This window comes from Abramis brama (genome assembly GCF_963993115.1).
Source record: "Abramis brama genome assembly, chromosome: 5".
Lineage (NCBI taxonomy): Eukaryota > Metazoa > Chordata > Actinopteri > Cypriniformes > Leuciscidae > Abramis > Abramis brama.
In genome coordinates, this window is record NC_139967.1 from 14,976,483 (window position 1) to 14,997,169 (window position 20,687).

General features: G+C 38.3%; 1 protein-coding gene across 2 annotated transcripts in view; it reads right to left on the bottom strand.

Moving 5' to 3' along the window:
* osbp2b (oxysterol binding protein 2b) overlaps positions 1-20,687 on the bottom strand; it is a 90,772-nt gene that overhangs the window by 64,971 nt on the left and 5,114 nt on the right. The window contains exons 2-3 of one of the 2 annotated variants that reach the window (XM_084115333.1): positions 14,767-14,975; positions 14,328-14,369 (exon numbers count right to left, since the gene is read on the bottom strand). In XM_084115333.1, the coding sequence (XP_083971459.1) occupies positions 14,328-14,369; positions 14,767-14,975 (251 nt within the window). The remainder of the gene's footprint in view (positions 1-14,327; positions 14,370-14,766; positions 14,976-20,687) is intronic. The other variant, XM_084115334.1, reaches the window with a different exon arrangement.

Sequence of the window (20,687 nt, forward strand, 5' to 3'; positions counted from 1 at the left end):
ACTAATCTATAATGTGACTTGAGAAGACTTGGAATATGATGCACGACTCGAATTATACTTTTTGATATATATATATATATAAAGTATTTTAGTATTGAAATACAGCTTAAATAAATTAAAATATAAATATTAGATGAAAAAATTAAAATTAAAATTATAAATATTAAGTTGAAATTACTAAAGCTAAAATTTAAATAAAAATTAATTTGAGCTAAATAAAAATATCAAATATCAATATCAGTACAATCTTAAACTATAAAATTAAATTTAAAAAATCAAATCTAAAAGCTAATTATGAATAAATTCTATAAAACAATATAAATAGTACTAAAATAACACTATCAAATTGCATCAACATCATTTTATCCAATGCCAAACATATTGAATCTAACATGTCTCTGACCATGATGCCTTATTTGATTTGAGAACTACAGCAGAGGGGAAGGCGTAAGGATGAGTAAATAATGACAGCAGGTTCCTTTTAGGTGAACTATTCCTTTACCTCTCCATGAATAATGAAGCATTTGAAATATGAACGTATAAAACTGTATTTAGTCAAAATACACAACACATTTTGAATGCTAGTCAATAGAGAAATATGTTTTTGGGTCCAGATGGTGCAGTTACAGCATCTGCTAACGGGCCATGCCAACCAGCCAAAACTTGCCCATTTGGGTTTAACAGCAGACCAGCCATAGTATATTCATTAGTGTGTGAAGCAGCATCTTCACTAAAGAGAGAATTACTGTAAACAACACCATCAGGGCAAAGAGAGATTTCATTTATTTAGAAATGCCACTGTTTTTGATCAGATTTAGAGACAACTATTCAAGTCATTGTCTGCGGCGTGAGACAGAAACCACAGGAGCACGAGTTTGAGCGTGGCTGGATCTTGCTGTAATGAAGAGTGGATACGGCTCAAGACGGCCCACCGCAGAGACACAATTTCATATCGCAGCCTTTTCCTTCTGCCAACATTTAATACGCCATATGCTCTGCTCCTCTCTCTCTTCTTACACATATTCCACCATCCACATCCAAACGCGGTGTTTGCATAAGGAAAGGGTGAGATTTCACTGCTCACTCATGTTAATTGGGCAAAACAGATCGTTCCAACGGGCATAAGCGATCACTGGATTGAGTGTTTGATGTTCGGGTTGAGAATGGTCCTGTGGGGAGAGGCGGCTAGACACTGTTCCTGTGGGCTGTGATGTTACAGAACTGTCCATCTGCTCCATACACTTCTCCCCCCGCAACTCGGTTTGTCACTTTACCCCAGCACTCTTGCTATACTTCACACCAGGGAGTGTTCAATAGAGAAATAGCTTCTATAAATAGAGCCAAATAGTTGGCGGAAGTCGCCCCGGGTTATGTGTGCATTTGTGTGCAAGTGTAAATATGAGAGAAACAGTGTGGGCAGGGATTTCTGGGTGATTCTAAATGTCTAGACTAGACTATTCTACATGTAGGAGGACTCTAGTGCTTTTAGGATAGTCTGAAAAGGGCAGAGGCAACAACATGAAGAGAGGAAAGATCACAGAGGACATCTGTGCCAACTGCTCGACCATGTGGAGAGCGGAGGAAGAATTACACCAAACCAGCAATAACTAAATAGCAAGGGAGTAGAACAGATTAAAAAGCTCTGCAGTAAAATAATATCACGGACCATACGGTAAAGAAATGCATTGCTAAGAGAGATATTGATACATAAGCGAACATAAGCGAAGACATCATGGTGGTGTTTCCTTCAATTTTCCTTCAGGATTTTAAAAAATACACTAAAATTCAAAATCTCAGGATTAGTAAGATTTTTCCTGTTTTTGAAAGAGGTCACCAAGGCTGCATTTATTTGACCAAAATGCAGTAAAACAGTAATATTGTGAAATATTATTGCAATTTAAAATAACTTTCTGTTTTAAAATATTTAAATATAATTTATTCCTGTGATGACAAAGCTGCATTTTCAGCATCATTACTCCAGTCTTCAGAGTCACATGATTCTAATATGCTGATTTTCTGCTCAAGAAACATTTCTTAGTATGGTTGTTCTGCTTAATGTGGTAACACTGATATGGTAATAATAAGGATTTCAGGATCAAGAAAAAGTTTAATGCAACATTGCTGAATCAAAATATTGAATTCCTTTTTTTTAAAAGAAGGGGAAAAAACATAGTGATCCCAAACTTTTAAACGGTAGTGCATATAGGGCCCTATCTTGCACCCAGCGCAATTGACTTTGTACACCGACGCATGTTTCATTCCTATTTTGCACCCGCGCAAAGCGCGCTTTTCCCTCCACAAAAGCACGTCGCTAAACTAGGGAATGAACTTGCGCTCCCTGGGCGGTTCAGCGCAAAAAAGGAGGCGTGTCCCGGCGCAAACAATCCCTGGTTCTATTTTACTGTTCCATAAAACAATTGCGCCACTGGCCAGAAAAAACCTAGTCTAAAGTCAGTGGCGCGTCGCGCGTTGTTCATTATGCTATTTTAAGGGCGCATGCTTGACCATAATGTATAGCGTGCACAACGCGCATACACTTTGATTCTCTAATCTACACAGAAGCAGCAGTTTTCATTTTTGCAAATCATATTATTACAAACGATAGATAGATAGATAGATAGATAGATAGATAGATAGATAGATAGATAGATAGATAGATAGACAATTTATTATAAAAGCATACATCTAGCTTACACATTTACCCACATTATTATATGCCTGTTTAATTTGGGTGTGTTTCTCCATCCCCAGTGTTACTTCTCTCTCTTTTACGGCCGTGACGAGAGCGTTGCTCTCCTCGGCTGTGAACCGCTCCTGGCGCGCGCCTGGCAAATCCGCCGTTATAATAGCAATACGCCAAGGAAAAGGCGCGTCTGCTCTTAAAGGTAATGTGAGATGACGCTCTGATTGGTTTATTTCACGTTACGCCCAAACCACACCTATGAATAATGAAGCTACTTCAGACCAACCCCTTTTAGATTTGCGCCGGGCGCAAGAGCCATTTATCCCGCCGGGAAAATAGCAACAGCGCCGAGACCCGCCCACAAAGTTACTTGCGCTTTGCGCTTTGACACTTGCGTTTCAGATCGTTAAAATAGGGCCCACTATGTCTTATAAACATCTAGTCAGCTGTTTCTCAAATCAAACACTGACAAAATGGAAATAATGCTATAGTTTGCCCATATGTTTCTTCTCACGCAGATCAATCAAACACAGCATCTGTTTGTCAGTAGATAATAGTGCAGGTTTTGCTTGCATTTTACATTGTAATTTTTCTGGAACAGAAAATGGTCAGAGATGAAGTTGAGTGGGCGATCATGTTGAATATTGCCACCCTGTCTCGCCTAAGACCAGAGAGAAGAATGCTACTTAATATAATAACCTTTAATGTTTTTAATGACTAGTAAGGGGATGATTCAGAGTGTAAAAAATCTCCAGTGGCTTACTGCAAACATATCTTCAGCAAACTGGAAAAGGAATCGCAATCACTGATTTTAAAGTTGCAGACATCAGAGATAATCACAGATCTTGGGAGGCTGAGATGAAAGCAGTGTTATTTTAGTTCTGTTTGGATTAGTTCTGCATATAGTTTGGATTGGCGGAATGGTTCTGTTCTGGGCGAGAACTCCCTGCGCATCCATGCAGCCTAGCATGGATAAGAGTAGGGAGAGCAGCAATAACCCCCCTTAGGGTAAACAGAACAGAACCAACATGAATGTATTGCAGATAACATTAATGTCAATATTTTATTATACAACATATATTCGAGAATTTAGTCTGATTCAAGGGGAATCAGAATGCCAAATCCTGACTGGGCGAGAGGAGGAGCTGGGGATGGAGGAGGGTAATTAGCTCATGAGAAACGCGATAGCCGCTGATAATACCGAAGGATATATATATGAATACAGTGACCGGCGTCGTATTCCTATAGGTTAGACGTGGATCAGCTGAGAGTCAGCTGACGCGAGCTTGACTAACGTGACCTGCCAGAACTGACGCTACGCTTAATAATTATTTATATACTATTATAATATTTTGAATTAGCTTTTATTTTTTAATAGTTTAGGTTTTTTATTATGTCTATTTAGGTTTATTTCAGTTTGAGTTTTACCAATTGTAGTACTTCAACTTCAACTTAATTTAAATGAACGAACACTACAGTAGTTATGACTGACACAAACAGACTTATACAAGACACAATGGATAGATTTGCCACCTCAACCTCACAAGAGAGTTCACAAGAGAAAGGAAGAGAAAGGAGAAAAAAGAGGATGAGGAAGAAAAAAAGGTAACCAAGGAAGAGAAAGAGCAGGCAGAAAATGAGACAGATGTGGAGAGACAGAGTGACAAAAAGCGAGAGAAAGAAACGAAGTCCACAAGAGAAAGCGTGCTAATCCCATCTGAGACTGTAGTCTGGGAGTGAATGACCAGACGGCTGGACAAATAAACAGCATGAGGATTTACGTCTCACACTGTAACATCACCAAAGCATGTCTCTCCTTCCTTCTCCCTTCTTTTTCCTTGTTTCCAGCCAGTTTCATAATCAATTACGACTGTTGTAGAAACCAGGCTGAGTGTGTATCCAAGCATACAGAGTCTCTCAACTGTACAGTGAGTCTCCCTGTGGGCTAAAACACACACAAACACACACACACACAAATGCACAAACGAAGCAATAGGCAAAGACTAATAAACAGCCACAACACAGTTAAAATCCTAAACATGAAAAAAAATGGAGATTAGGACCCATATACATGGTTTTCATCTCTCTCTCATACGCATACAAACCACATGCAAATCACACTGTAATGCCCAACGGACAGACAATAAAAAAGGAAGGAGCGATGGATAGCACAAGGAGAGATGGATGGAGGTATGAGGAAGAGAGAGAGATACACCATCTGTCAGCGTGTAGTAAATCAGGTCAGGCTGGATTGTGTGAGATTATAAAACACACACAGAGTCATAGCACAGCGGTGAGACATATAACACACACCACACAAATAACACACACGCACCCAACCGCCATTTACAAACAACACGCACGCAACAGAAACTTATCCATATATGAATAAACTTGCCGTTAATAACACAAAAAACAATCACACTTAACAAAAACTACTGAATCACAGGAGGCAAATTCTTCACATATCTTGAAATATATTTAATTAAATATGTAAATATTTTAATTAATGTCATATAGATATATCCAATGCAAAGTGGATCTGACAATCTAACTAGACACAACCAACTCAAGCAATCCGAAACACAATCCTGAGCTTTTATCAACTGGACTGGACACATGCTATGATATTACTTACAGGAGAGAGCCCTTCCCCTCCTTCTCTCTGCTGGAGAAGAGATTCACTCCTCAGTTAAGAATCCAGTTGAAGCTAAAGGAAAGAAATAAGAGCGTGCAAGAGAGAGAGAGAGAGAGAGAGACAGAGAGTGAGAGAGAGAGGAGTAGAGAGAGAGAGAGAACTAGCGTGTCTATGAGCTCATCTTCATAAAAAAAGAAGAGGTCACTTCTGTCGGATCTCTGCTCTGGTCTATACTCCGAGAAAATGAATGAGCTTACTGAGAAAAAGGAGGGGTAGAACGACTGGGAGGGGAAGAGCAGCCAGTAAGATAGGTGGGAAAATAAGAGCAAGGAGAAAGAGAGAGAGAGAGAGAGAGAGAGAGAGAGAGAGAGAGAGAGAGAGAGAGAGAGAGAATACCTCTCCACAAAATAAAGTCTGATTATAAATTGGCACCATACCTGACCAATATTAGTAATTATGGTCAGAGAAAGCTCATGACAAGGTATCGCATTAGTGACCACAATCTGTGTGTGGAGACGGGCCGACACAAGCAGAGCTGGAGAGCCAGAGAGCTCAGACTGTGTTCACACTGCTCTGATGGAGTCGTAGAGGACGAGGTGCACTTCCTCATCCTCACTGATATAAAACATCAGAGACAATTATTTCACACAAATAGCACAGATTTTACCTCAGTTCCAACAATTGAGCCTCATAAACAAACTGTCTTATATTTCGAAAGAGAAAGAAGAATGTATGCACCTGGCAGCGCAGTATGTGTCTTCCTGCCATCGTATGAGGGACAAGGGCTGAACACTCTTTTCCCTTTAAACTACTCTCTGTACTTAATAAAAATAAATAAATAAATCAAAATTTAAAATGTGATATATTTATGTATAATATGGATAGTTTTCCCCCCTTTTATTTACCTATATGTTTGTATATGTCTATTGCTTTGGCAATATTGTGCTATTTTACACAGTCATGCCAGTAAAGCTCATTTGAAATTGAAACTGAAAACCAGGGAAACCATCACCAATTAATCGCTGACACTTTGCTCAAAGAACATTCTTCAGCACCACGGACAGAGGAACGGAGAGCGATAATGAGAGAGCGGGAGTGAAATATGAAGGGCTAAATGAGAACGTGATGTCCACATGTCGGGCGTGTTGCGATGAGTTTGAAATGATGACAGGGACACGAGACGCTGCTTTCTTGCCTTGTGATGTGCCCGCTGAGGAATGCTGGGTAATGAGTGCACATACCAGAACTGATCATTCAGCTACACTCTCTCTGACAGTGACAGACAGGAAGCTGAAAAACCACATGCATGTCTGCATACCTTCATTAGACTCTAAACAAGCCCAATGTCATGCTGTTAAACAGCTCAAACTGAAAACAGAAGGAGAGCACAAGGAAGAAACGAAAACAGATGCTGACTAAAAACAGAAGTGGATTAAAGGCCAATAAGCATTTTGTAGTGTCAGAAGTCACAATGCTTACGTGAGAACTGACTAAATTTAAAGCTACACTGTAGGATTTTCTCCCATCTAGCAGTGAAATTGTTTATGACTACCAACTGAATATTACTTTCTAGCCCCTCCCATTCCGAGGGTGTTTTAACTCCTACGGTGGCCGTATTATTTCAAATCTGCCGGCAGTCGCGAGTAATCTCCCCCTCGCATTCGTCATGGTGCCACCGAGTGTAAAAACGCGAAAGGCGAAGCTTGAATTTCCAGGTATGTCCCTCTTTGGCACATGTATTTTCAAGATGGAGGCGCAACATGGCTGCCGCCATTCGAGCGACTCGCTCGTATGTATTCTAAATGGCAGATTCTACGCTTACGAGAATACTTGATTAGTTGGTAGAAGTAATTACACATTAATGAGCACATATCATTTTGAAAGAACAAAGTGTTTTTTGCTAAGAATCAACTTAAAAAAATCCACACAAAAGTACAGTCTGTTCCCAAAGTATTAGTGAAAAGAACTTTTTGGACTTCTCACATTTTATAACTGTGCTAAACTCACCACAATGCCAGGGTGTTGCCATGTGGTTGCTAAGGTGTTCTAGATGGTTGCAAGGTGTTTTTTTTACTGGCCCAAGTCAAAAGAGAGCAATCCTGGGCTGCATTGAAAATCGCAAACTATCTTGAGTAGGTACTTTGCGACAGCTAAAAAGTATGTTCTATACAGTGGAATGAGTGTGTGTTGTATGACTCTAATCTGGACATTTGCCATGTTGCCCTTATCACGTGATCACCAAATCCTCTCCTGTGGCCTCATGGGATAGTAAAGTGTTCAATGAATGCACACTTCAGAAACTCAATGGATGTAGTCAGTCATCTGGGTACTTTTTGCCTACTCTTTTATGAGTACTTTGAATACGGCCATACTTCTTTTGTCACATACTATTTTTCGACTATATAGTAGGGAAGTATGTGATTGGATGCAGCCCAAGTCTTTATTTCTAGTCTTTAGGTATGGGTAAGTGTTCGAAAAGTAACACACATCTCCTTAAGTCACACAATTTGATGGCATAGTTAATTTCATTAGCAGGGTGGAGGAGCTGTGTGCCAAATTTTTAACATGCTATGTGAGCAATAATAATAGGGATGCTTGCCCACTAAAGACCCACTAACTAAAATATTGAATACAGGGATGGGCAATTCAAATACCAGAGGATTCAAGTAAGCTTGTTTAAGGATAAAGCTACTCTGCAGGACTGGAATTGCCCACCCCATGTCTAATAACTATGCTGTCAGTATAGTGGTCAGGGATGGCCTGCCACCTGCTGGCTTTATGATTAAATTACACTTTAAACTGCATGTGTTTACATGAACCAGGTGATGAACAGGTTTAGTGGGTGATCATTTATTAATCTGGCAGATGCTTGTATCCGGAGAAACCTAGTGCCTTCAAGCTACACGTTCTACGTGTTCTATGGGGATTAAACACATGACCTTGGTGTTGGCGAATCTGTATTTCAGTCTATGCAGGATCTCTCACCATGACACCCACTCCCACCATCCTGACAACCAGACACTGGAGCACAGGGATCAGCCGCTGTCAGAGTGACTCAGACTATGTGTGAAAACAAACAGGGTGAGGTGGGTCTGCTGGGACACTGAGGCAGAAAAAGCGTGACAGACAGGTGGGGGTCGCAGACAAAAATACCGGTTCAAAAATAGATACTGTTATGGCTTTTAGAGCTCATGGTGCTGATCTAAAAGCTTGAGATCAATGATGTGTGAGTCTGACCCACTTCTCTGTCTCTCACTTCCTTTAGGAAATCACTCTCTAACATCATCGTCTTTCAGCACAGCTCAGGCTGACAAAGACAACCAGATCTTTCAAACCTTGTCTAGATCAAATCACGCTTCGTCGCTGATAAATAAAGCCAAAATGGAGAAGCCATGTGTGACAAACTAAGTACACCCTATGATTTAATTGCTTGTAGAACCACCTTTAGCAGCAATACATTGAAGTAATTGTTTTCTTATGACTTTATCAGTTTCTCACATCATTGTGGGGGAATTTTGGCCCACTATCTTAACAACATTGCTTCAGTTCATTGAAGTTTGTGGGCATCTGTTTATACACAGCTCTCTTAAAGGTGAGGTAAGCGGTATTTCAAAAACGCTGTTGGACAATGTTGAAATTTGAAATCAACCCAAACAAACACATCCCTCTCTTCATTGCTCCGCCTCCAATCCTAACCGCCCTGCTCCGAGTCGTTCTCGAACCCCGAGAACCGGCATGCGAGGCAAATGCACGATCAACGACATTAGGAACCCATTCTCAATGACACTCAAACCCAGTGTTACTCACGTGTCGAGCGAATCAAAGCAACCTCCGTGTCTGTTTTCAGGCCTTACCGCTTAGCTCTTTCTAGCACTGAAAAGCTTTTCTTAAAGCCTTCATTTTCCAGTGATTTCTTATGAGTTTTCCTCTTTTGAACTGTGTCTCATCTCTATTTCTGCAGTCTTTCTTCAAATCTCCCTCTTGCTCGTTCTCTCTCCTCCACCGTCATACTGATTGGCTACACACATTTGTTGTTGTTTGTTTGTGTGTCAGTCCGACTAACTTCCAAACAGCGTTTTTCAAATACCGCTTACCCCACCTTTAAGTTCCTGCCATTGCATTTCATTCAGGTAGAGGTCTGGACTTTGACTGGGCCATTGCAACACCTTGATTCTTTTCTTTTTCAGCCATTCTGTTGTTGATTTGCTGGTGTTCTTGTGATCATTGTCTTGTTGCATGAACCAATTTTGGCCAAGCTTTAGGTGTCGGACAGATGGCTTCACATCTGACTCTAGAATACTTTGATATTCATTGGAGTTCATGGTCGACACAGTGACTGCAAGGTGCCCAGGGGTCCTGTGGCTGCAAAACAAGCCCAAATCATCACCCCTTCACCACCGTGCTTAACAGTTGGTACTGTATGAGGTGTTTGTGCTAATATGCCGTGTTTGGTTTACACAAAAGTTGCGCTGTGCATTATGACCAAATCTCTCCACTTTGTTCTCGTCTGTCCAAAGGACATTGTTCCAGAGTTCTTGTGGTTTGTTCAGATGCAACAAACCTAAGCCATGCTGCCATTTTCTTTTTAGAGAGAAGAAGCTTTCTCCTGGTAACCTTCCAAACAGTACTTGTCCAGGCTTTTTCTAATTGTACTGTAATGAACTTTAACATTTAACATGCTAACTGAGGCCTGTAGAGTCTGAGCTGTAGTTCTCAGGTTTTTTGCAGTTGGGACGTCCACTCTTGGGAAGATAGGTAACTGTCTTGAATGTTTTCCACTTGTGAATAATCTTCCTCACTGTAGAATGATGGACTTCAAATTGTTTGGAAATGGACTTGTAACCCTTCCTAGATTGATGAGCAGCAACAATTTCTTCTCTAAGATCATTGCTGATGTCTTGATGATGTCTTGATCATTGCTGAGCACCTGACTGTTACTTACCCTCTTAATTCCTATGGAAGCAGTAAAGGTGTACTTAGTTTGTCACTTCTCCATTTTGGCCTATTTTGTGTTAAATAAACCATGACACAGTGTAAAATTTCATTGCTGATCATCTGAGGTTGTATTTATCTTAAATTAAGACCTGCCAAGGACCACATGATTTATTATTATGTCCTTATATGTAAAACCATATAATTCAAAAGGGTGTACTTTCTTTTTCACATGACTGTATATGACTGTATATAAAGTAGTCAACATCTGAAGTGGATTAAAATCTTTCATCAAATTTATACATGAATTTTGAACAACACCGTTATTGTCTTAGGACAACTTAAATTAACTTTTTTGATCCACTTCAAATGTTGGCTACTGTATATATATATATATATATATATATATATATATATATATATATATATAGCGTGGTAAAGTGATGTCCCGTCTGGGAAAATTTACATATTAAACACATTACATATTACATATTATGAAGAGACACTTTATTTAAATATTATTAAAAGAATTTTGTAAAAATATTATATAGTTGTGCTTTGAGTCAATTGTTTTATGTTAAAGCAATTAAACATGCCAAATTGTGCAGACATAATTTTGGGGCAGGCTGTTTAGTTTTTAGGGACTTTGGGGTCAGTATTAATACTTTTATTCAGCAGCGATGCATTACATTGATCAAAAGTGATAGTAAAGATATTTATATTGTTACAATGATTTCTACTTCAAATAAACGTGGTTCTTTTGAACTTTCTATTTCAATTATTTAAAATTGCTTACATACAATTTCTGAAACCATGGCTTCTATTCTCACACATCTCTTGCAAAAGCAAACACTTCATTCAAAACTATTTTACTAACTTCTAAAAATTGTTTTTGCATAGTAACTCTACATACAAACGATTAGCCAAACTACACACGGATATGACAAATGTGAAACACTACTATCTTGTGTCTTCAGTGTGCACAGCAGTTTGTCATAGTACTCACACTAACATGTACTGTATGTGCACAAATACACTCAGATATAAAGTATGTATGCACAATTGTAGTGCAATTGATGAACTACAGTCATTGAACTGAACCGAATCAACACTGAACTGACTTGAGCTCAATAATGACACTATTGGCTGTTAAAACTGCTTTAGAGCAGAATTTGAATTGGTTACTAGTGAAGCTGCTTTGAAGCAATCTGTATTGTATAAAGCACTATAGAAATAAAAGTGACTTCACTTGTATGCATATTCGGTATATATTATATAACAAATTATTTTACAAATATACCAAATAAACTGAAATGCAATTTGTTTCTCAAATTCAATTTAGGTATATTTACACTAAAAACAGAAATGCAAGGGAGTAATTTTTTTTTACTGTTTTCACACACTGGTAAATGAGTGTGGCATTTAAATGGCAGTGTTTTCCAATTGAAACACAAGAGCTGTTAGTTTTGAATGATGGGTCTAATGTAGTGAACTGTGCAGTTTTCAGACTTGGTCTGAATATTATGTAACCTATATGAGTGTATGGTTTCACTGAGTAGGCCTCAAGTAGCACCACTTTTAGTGTGCAAGCCATTTTAAAAAACTGTAATCAAAAAATCTTGACAAAAACAGTTTCCACAAAATATTTAGCAGCACAACTGTTATCAACAGTGACATTCAATAAGAAATGTTTCTTGCAAGAAATATGGGAAATATGGAAAAAAGAAATATGCAAGAAAAAATACTAGTCAGAAAAATACCAGTCAAATGCAAGAAATATGCCCATGGGCACTAAAGCAGCATATTAGAGTGTTTTCTAAAGGATCATGTAACACTGAATACTGGAATAACTGGACTTTCCATCACACTAATTTTGTAATTTATTATGGATTTATGCAAGCTAGGCTATATGATCTATATATATAGTCTTAAATGAAAGGGTCCACATTTTATTGTGAGTACTTCTCCAAATGTAATTGGCAAAGTAAGTGGAACCTGGGGAGGTTTCAGGGTGATTTTACTGACCTTGACTATTTGTTCTTTTGAACATGATTTATTACTGACCAACCGTTCATGCTAATACATGGCACACAGAAAATGGGCATGAATCATTATTGTTTGAGATTTTTGGACTGACCACGAACACAAAAGACACCATCAGCATTCAGTCTGTCATTCTTACTGACACACATAATGCTCACATAGACAGAATACACAGAATGCCAGAGCACCGCAAAAATAGAAAGCTTGAGTTTGTTTGTGTGTGAGAGGAAAGAGTGGGCAGCATCTGGAATGGAATGAAGAGAGGGGGCTGGAGCAAAGCCAGTGTTTCATATGGACGAGAGTCTGACATAACAAGGGCGATTAGAGAGAAAATTTTTAAAAAGAGCTCTGTTGTCATGTGAGCGCTGGCTAGGTTCTCATGAGAACTGAAATCACGTGCCAAAATGAGCACTCCTGTCCCCTAGTGGTGAACATGTTAAAAGCAGAAGACTTCTTTTCCCCTGTTTTATCCCACTTATAGCAAAAAAAAAAAAAATCTTATGAATATGAAAAATAAAAAATATGTTTTATAAAAATATTTGTATTTTATTTTATGTCAGATATAAATGGAGTACACGTATAGTTAACATCTGCAGCGGCGAGATCATAAAACACATTCTAATCAAAATCAGAAGCCATCTGCTTCAGGAGCTCAATGACAGCTGTGTATGTCACAGGAGATGAGCGTATCAGGTCTCAAATATAGGACAGCGCTGTAACATGGCGAACGTGCTGACCTGCTCTGACCCCCGAGTACTGCCAAAAAACTAACACAACACACTGAGTGATTCCTACTGTCTTGTATGATAACATTTAGAGCTTGTATTTATCTGCAAACACATGCAGCAAAAGCTTTAGGAAATAACGGCTAAATAATGACTTTGTGTGAAAATGAAAATCATGCTCCATGCAGTACCATCTCATCTAGCCTGGTTCAGCACTCGGTTAATGAGAAGTATGAACAGATCTAATTTTTATTACTACCCATTCGACAGCTCAATGTTCAGGTCAAATACATCTTTAGGGAAAAGAGAGATTTGACCTATCTGAAGCAAAGCAGTGACCCACATAAGATACCACAAACTAAACAATCCACAAAAACAACTTCTTTGACCACTACAGTCCAAATGCAATCATTTCAGGTCTCAACAATAAGGATTGCCTGTACAGCATGATCATTTCACACCAGCTGACAGAGCTGTCTATTGTCTCATCAGGCCAGTGCTGGATTCTCACTAAGTCTAATATTCAAATAATAATATTAAATATTTGGTTTTCTATGATATATTGACCATTGTAACTCAATTCTAATGTTATCCAGCTGGAATATGAAGTTTTGTTTTTTTTAAAGAAGTTTTTTTTCTATTTTATTTATTATTTATTGTCAGTACTTTAGTTTATTATTCTTTTACTTCTCGTGACTTATATATAAACATGGCAATTTAATATGTAATTTTTTTTACATAAAATGTACTTTATTGTTGGTGTTATTTGTATTATTTTTTTAACTGTTGTTGTCATATTATTATTGCATTGATTGTTTGGCAAGGCTTTTTTTAAATGAAAATCAATAAATTAAAAAAAATCATGCGTCATTGTTTTTTTTTTCAGAAATAGTGTGTTATAGCTTGTAATTACCGGTTCTTATTACTTAAAATGAAATCATTTAATTACATTTATTTCCTTACATCTTATATTATTAATTCAAAGATTGATTATTGATATAATTACATTGACTTAAAAACTACAGTACTTGTAAACAAAACTTAATTTTGCTTTTAGTTAATTAAATATTTAAAAATTAAAAATTAAAAAAAAAAAAAGATTGTGGTGGGGCCAGTGAAAATCCATTGGCAGGGCAATTTTTTATCAAATTTGATCTACTGACCCAGCTGGGCCAATAGAAGGAAAAGAAAATCCTTGTTGTTGAGCCCTACATTTGTTCTGCAAGCAAACACCCTTTTTTTACTCTGAACACACCAACCCTGTAAACATGATGCAAAGCTTCTGTAAGAAGCCCGTTCACCTTACCAGACTGATAACAGTGTGTTTGCGGGGCTGTGTGGCCATTGTCTAAAAGCACAAACATTTTCCACTCAAACCCTTTATACAGCAACTCAATTAGCACAATTAGTGGTCAGTTCAGAGCAGATAGAAGCTTACTGCCTAAAAACATGGAACCAAAAGAACATTTCTGTACTGTTTCAGTTACACAGTAACACACTTTCAACCACATGACAAAATGCCATGTTGTCAATATGGTCAGTGAGAGTCCTGATTTGCAACTTTAGCAACTGTAATATGACCTGTTGATTCTAGCTGAATCATTAAATCATATAGCATGTCCCACTTTATTTAAGGGATAATAATCATTTAAAAGCCCAACACAATTACACAGTTACAACGATCCATTTCAGCTGAAAAATATGAACTCAAAAAACTCAAACTGTGTTGATTAGAGTCTTGTTACCGGACTGATCGTTCATCATTCGGATGGCTTTGGCCTTAGCCAGCTCCAGTGCTGTGACCCATCTCTGCCTCTCCACCTCTGTGCTGGCTTTCAGATGATAAGTGCGCCCCCCGCTGCTCAGAACAATGTTGCAGGCGTCTTCTGTGTCGATGTGCGCCGTGGCCAGGTTGATGGTGCCGCGACACGTATGGGCCATCTCCGCCTGCGTCCTACCATGGAGCGACCAAAACGTGGAGGGGAGACAGGAAATCAGAGGAAGGTGTTAGTACATGATTGGGAAAAAAAGACACGCAAGAGAAAAAAATAAAGGACAAAGGACAACAAGAAGAAGCACAACATTGCTAAATCATTAATACAAATTTGCCAGTTTGGCTAAATGAAGCTGCATTACTGTTTAAGCATATACTGTACGTGTGTAGGATAGCATACTGTGAATGAAATCACATGTACATTGAATGACGTAATGTAAATCAACATAGATCAGACGTGTGTAAGAGAGAGAAACGCTGAGCACCCATGAGCGTTGCGTTACTATACACAGCTGCATACTGAGCGGACAGAGAATGGAGGTTAACGGCTATTGTGTGTCAGCTGGCCAAACAACAACACTCAAACAATCCAGCCAGTGTCAAAGAGAGAGAGAGAGAGAGAGAGAGAGAGAGAGAGAGAGAGAGAGAGAGAACAGAGCGTGATGTAAACCCTGATTGAGAGATCAGGAAGAGAACTTACAGTCCCATTATCAAACCACAAAAAAACTACTGAGGCATATCCTTATGGAAACACAACATTCCTCAAACAAGCAAAAGAGAAAAGCAGCACAGTATGATAAATGCAGAACTAGCTTTGTTCATTCTGTTCTCTACATCATCCCTGACCTCAAAGGCTTCATAAAAATCTCCATTAGTGAGAGACTGATGCATCACTCAGGAAGATCAATCAACAACATGCCATTTGAAGATTATTGGCAAGTGCAAGCGTTTTGATTACAGAATTAATTTTATTCTTGTTTTTAATTTATTAATAAACTTGAGTAAAAGACTAGTAGACAAATGAGATTCAGTTCATTTAAACTGACAAATAAAAGTACAGTAAAATTATTCTCTCTATAAATATGAGCTCTAAAAAAATGACATGTATAATAATTAACAAGAATGTAACAGAAACATTGTTAGACATCATATCAACAACCCTAACATTTTGGAATAAAGACAGAGAATGATAGATATAGAACTATAGAGTGGTAAAACAACTAGAATGAACGATAGGTAGTATAGATAGAACAATAGATAGAATGGTAGAACAATAGATAGATAGAACGATAGACTGAATGATAGGTAAAACAACAGATAGACAAAAAGACAAGACAGACAGACGGTGAAATGTCTGGTTGAGGGTGTCTGGTCTTAGTGAAATATCTCAGGCCTGAAAGGATCCCAGAGCCTCTTGTGAGTCTGTCAGGCCATTCTGAGGAACTCTAATTTAACCAAGCCTTAGAGGCCTAACAAAAGCTTAAAGCCTCACAATACACAGTTAAAGAAAGACCGAGATTACGAAACACTGATCCAAACTCCACCACACCACTGACGCTTTGCTGACTCTCAGAAAGAATGGGACAGTAAAAGGCATGAAGTGACAAAGAGGAGAAGCAGAAAGGTGGGGAGACACACAGAGAGCAAGAAGAGCAAGTCTGTCTCTGTGTCTGTGTGTGTGTGTGTGTGTGTGTGTGTGTGTGTGTGTGTGTGTGTGTGTGTGTGTGTGTGTGTGTGTGTGTGTGTGTGTGTGTGTGTGTGTGTGTGTGTGTGTGTGTGTGTGCGCGCGTGTGTGTGTGTGTGTGTGTGTGTAGTGCTCTGGTAACCCGGTATCTGTTGCACATCTCTAATGAAATGTCAAAGCTCTGACCTCTCAGAGAAATTGTGAGAAGCACTCCACAGGTCAGAGCCATGCATATTTTTGAACAAAAACATTTTTTTTCTTCTTTTTTTTCCCTCTTTATTTTATTCCAAAGACAAATTCTATTGTTTGTACAGAGATTGCATTTTTTTAATTTTCAATCAGCCAGACATTTCTGACACAGATACACACTGCACAATTTGTGGAAATTATTGTGTCTGTAATTTTATGTTTATATTTTCCAGCAGAAGCGTATGTGCGCATGAGTGTGTTCTAAAGCAGTGGATCTCAACTAGTGGGATGCTAAATGTCAAAAAATTTACAAATGCTAACCACTCTTTCGGTGTGGTTCTTTTAAGGAATTACTTAAAAAGACTCACAAGTAACCAGTTAGAGACAGTCAGACAAATCTTCCACTGAATAAACTAACTGAATCGTTTACTGAATCATCATCTGACTCACTAAAACTGCAAGTTTTCATTACTTTTAGTGACAGCAATCTTGAAATAAAGTTTTGTGTACAAAAATTTGCATTATTACTGACTGGTTGTTTATGACTGCAAAAGCACAGTAGCACTGAACTATTGGCTGCCGAGTGCATGAACCATCAACATTCAAGAGTCATTTAGAAAGCACAATTATACATGTTCTAATTCAGTCTATGTCATGTTAAAAATTAATACAGTATGGGGCCTATGCAGTTCATGGCAATACTACTACATTTTAATGTTTGATAAGAGAGGATAATAAAAAAACATCCCTCGTAAACCTAAACCAGGAAAAAAAGGCATTTTCTCTTTACAGATACGAGGCACTGTGGTCTCACTACAGCGTGTGTGTGTGTGTGTGATGAAAGAGTCCAACGTCTGCTGGCTACATTTACAGTTTCAGGCCTTGTGGGGGCTGATGGTCTGATAGTCAAGCAAACCAAGTAATTGGCTGAAACCAAACTCAGGTGACAGAGTCACTAGGGGGAGGGAGAGACACATTCAGCTCACAGACCAAACATCAATGACCATATTCATCCAACCTCTCTAGAGCGGAGAATTCATACTTAAACCCAACCCAAGCAGATCGGAGAAAGAGAGAGAAAGTCGGGGGGAGGAGGTATGGAGGGGTAAAAGCAGAGATCTTAAATTAGCTTCACCCACCCTGCAGGGGACAGACTGGACACAAATGGCTGTAAGTGGGTCAGAACTGAGAACATGAAGCCAGGGTGAGGAAGAGAGAGGAAAAGAAAGTGGCAAAAATAAGACCGAGAAAAGAGGATGGGAAAGTATGAAGCTCGTTTCCGCCACAGAATAAAAAATAAAAACGTAATTGCAACTTTTTATCTCACAAATTTTTTTTATCGCAATTGCAATTTTACAAAAAAATGCAAAAAGTAGATTCTCACATGTATAGACAAACACACACTCACCAATGACTGACAATCACTCAAACTGGAAAATGTATTCAGTCCAAAAATAACTGAAGGAAGTGTGCAAGTGTCAGTGAACACATCGTGCAAAGAGTCTGAATGACATTCCAAAACACCCCGTTCTTCTCAGTTAACCTCCCATAAACCCTTGAGGGACACAACCTCCACTCAGATCATGTGACCGCATTCTTCCCAGCAGAATAGATGTTATCACTCATTGCAAAAGAAGGTCAAGCATTGTCTCCAGTTAGAGATGCCCTAAAAACAGAAAATTAGCCTAATAGCAATTATTGTTTTAATGACCCGATTATTGTTTTACAAGTTTTGCCTAATACCAATTATTGTTCTCATCTGTCTTTACAATCTTCCAGTTAAATGACATACTTCTCTCTGGTGCGCCAGACTTAAATCTGCCTCCGTCCAATCAACAACTGATGGTTACAATCAAATCCCGTACTTTTTTCCTCATATGTAAGTCACAATATGGATTTTTTTTTTTTTTTTTAATAATCCATTAACTCAGATGTTCCATATGTCACAATATGGAAGACATTATCTGCTACTTCCATTACATCTCCCGTAAATCACTGAACAGGATTAAAAGGTGAACTGACAACCGAATTTATCTGCGGTGTGTATGTGGCCCAGAGGCGGTTGCCAGGATGTTCTGAAAGGTTGCTAGGGTATTTCTACGGTCTAAGCAAACAACAGTAACTATCCGCTTCCAAAAACATCCTAATAAGACTGATTTCATTTAAAAATACAGATATGTTCTGACACCTTGAATCAGATTCGGGCAGGCTCAACTGACTTTCTGTAATCCTTTTATATTAAAACAGTCTTTATTAACTAAAACAGTTTCCAATGATGGGAGAACAAGATGAGAGAAAAGTCTGTTAAGAAATCAAACATGCATAAAAGGAAGCAGCCAGCGTGTAAGAAGAAAAAAAAAACAGGAGGGGAAGATATGTGACTCATCACAAGGAGGAGGTGGGGGGGGATGGGGGGGTGCTGTGACCGAGTGCAATTTACGCAGACCATTACACTTTAACGTGTTTTAGTACTGCGGATGACAAAACTGTGTGTGGTGGAGGGTAAAACTAACACATCAGCAGAACACATCCAAGGCTTCCTATAGAAAACCTCAGCATTTTCTTCAGCGTCTGCGTCAGTGTGACAGCACTACAGGGAGCTGAGTTCTTCAGAAGTGCACATTGATTAATGTGTCTCTTAGTAATGATCCACAAGTCTATATGACAGCAGGATCAGTTCGATCCAGCCCATTGAAATGAGCCCAGAGAGAGAAAGAGAAAGTGTGAATGTGAGCATACAGAGATCAGCAGCATCCTCTCAACAACGCTCGCATGACTCACAGACACATGAGTTCAGAGAAGGATAGGCAAAATAGATTGAATGCATTATGATGCACCACAATATCATGTGATTTCTGATCAAAATGAATTCAGAAATCATGGTACTGTTAACAAGTTTAATTAAAGGACAAACAGAATGAAAGCATGAGCTTCTTGTTACTGTGCTGTTAGAGGAGAGTCAGCAGGCTTTAACTCCCAGTACTTTCTCATCCCCCACTAATATGCTTCTTCACTAACTGAACCATAGGAAATTATATGAAGACAAATGAAAGTTCTTAGTCAAAATGCAAGTGTAAAATTAGACTTTGGAAAATAAATAAACAAGTTTTTTTAACTAATACTTTTATTCGGCAGGAACACATTAAATTGATCAAAAGTGACAGTAAAGACATTTAAAATGTTACAAAGATTTATATATTTTTTTTAAAAACTTTTGAACTTTCTATTCATCAAAGAATCCTGAAATTAATCACGGTTTCCACAAAAACAAAGACAGTTCTAAACAATTAATAAGAAACGGGGTTTTTTTCAGCACCAAATTTGAACGATTTCTGAAGGATCATGTGACACTGAAAATTCTGTTTTAATTAATTCATCACAGGAATAAATGACCAAATAGAAAACAGTTGTTTTACTTTGTAATAATATTTCACAATATTACTATCCTTACTGTATTTCTGATCAAACTTTTGAGCATAAGAGACTTTTTTCAAAAAAATCTTACCAACCCCAAACTTTTGAACAGCACTGTACATACATTACAAATAGATACAAATATTGATACAATGATCTGAAATATTTAATGAAATATAGTGAGAAATAAAATTGTGCTATATCAATAGAATATTGTATTGGCTCAGTTGCACAATGTTCAAATGTGGATTTCTTATCAAAATGACCATTTGGGGCCGGTTAGACTGATATAAGCTGAAAATAAGAAATTGCTGATACAGAGGCCACCCAGAGAGTCCGAGTTGGCAGTTCTCTGCATTTAAGTGCTGTGATGTTGTAATTGTGCATATTTCGCATGCAGCATGAAGCAGATTTGCCTGAGTTGTACAAATCTTTCCATTCGCTTGACTTGCAATATATTGACCATAAAAATGTAGGCATGACATACATCTCTTGTATTTGAGCAATGGTGCATTATGCAGTGCACATACTCAGGCCAGGGATACAGGTTCACATCTAAAGCATATCCTTTGCTTTATCATAAGCCCAGAAGTCTCCTCTACTAA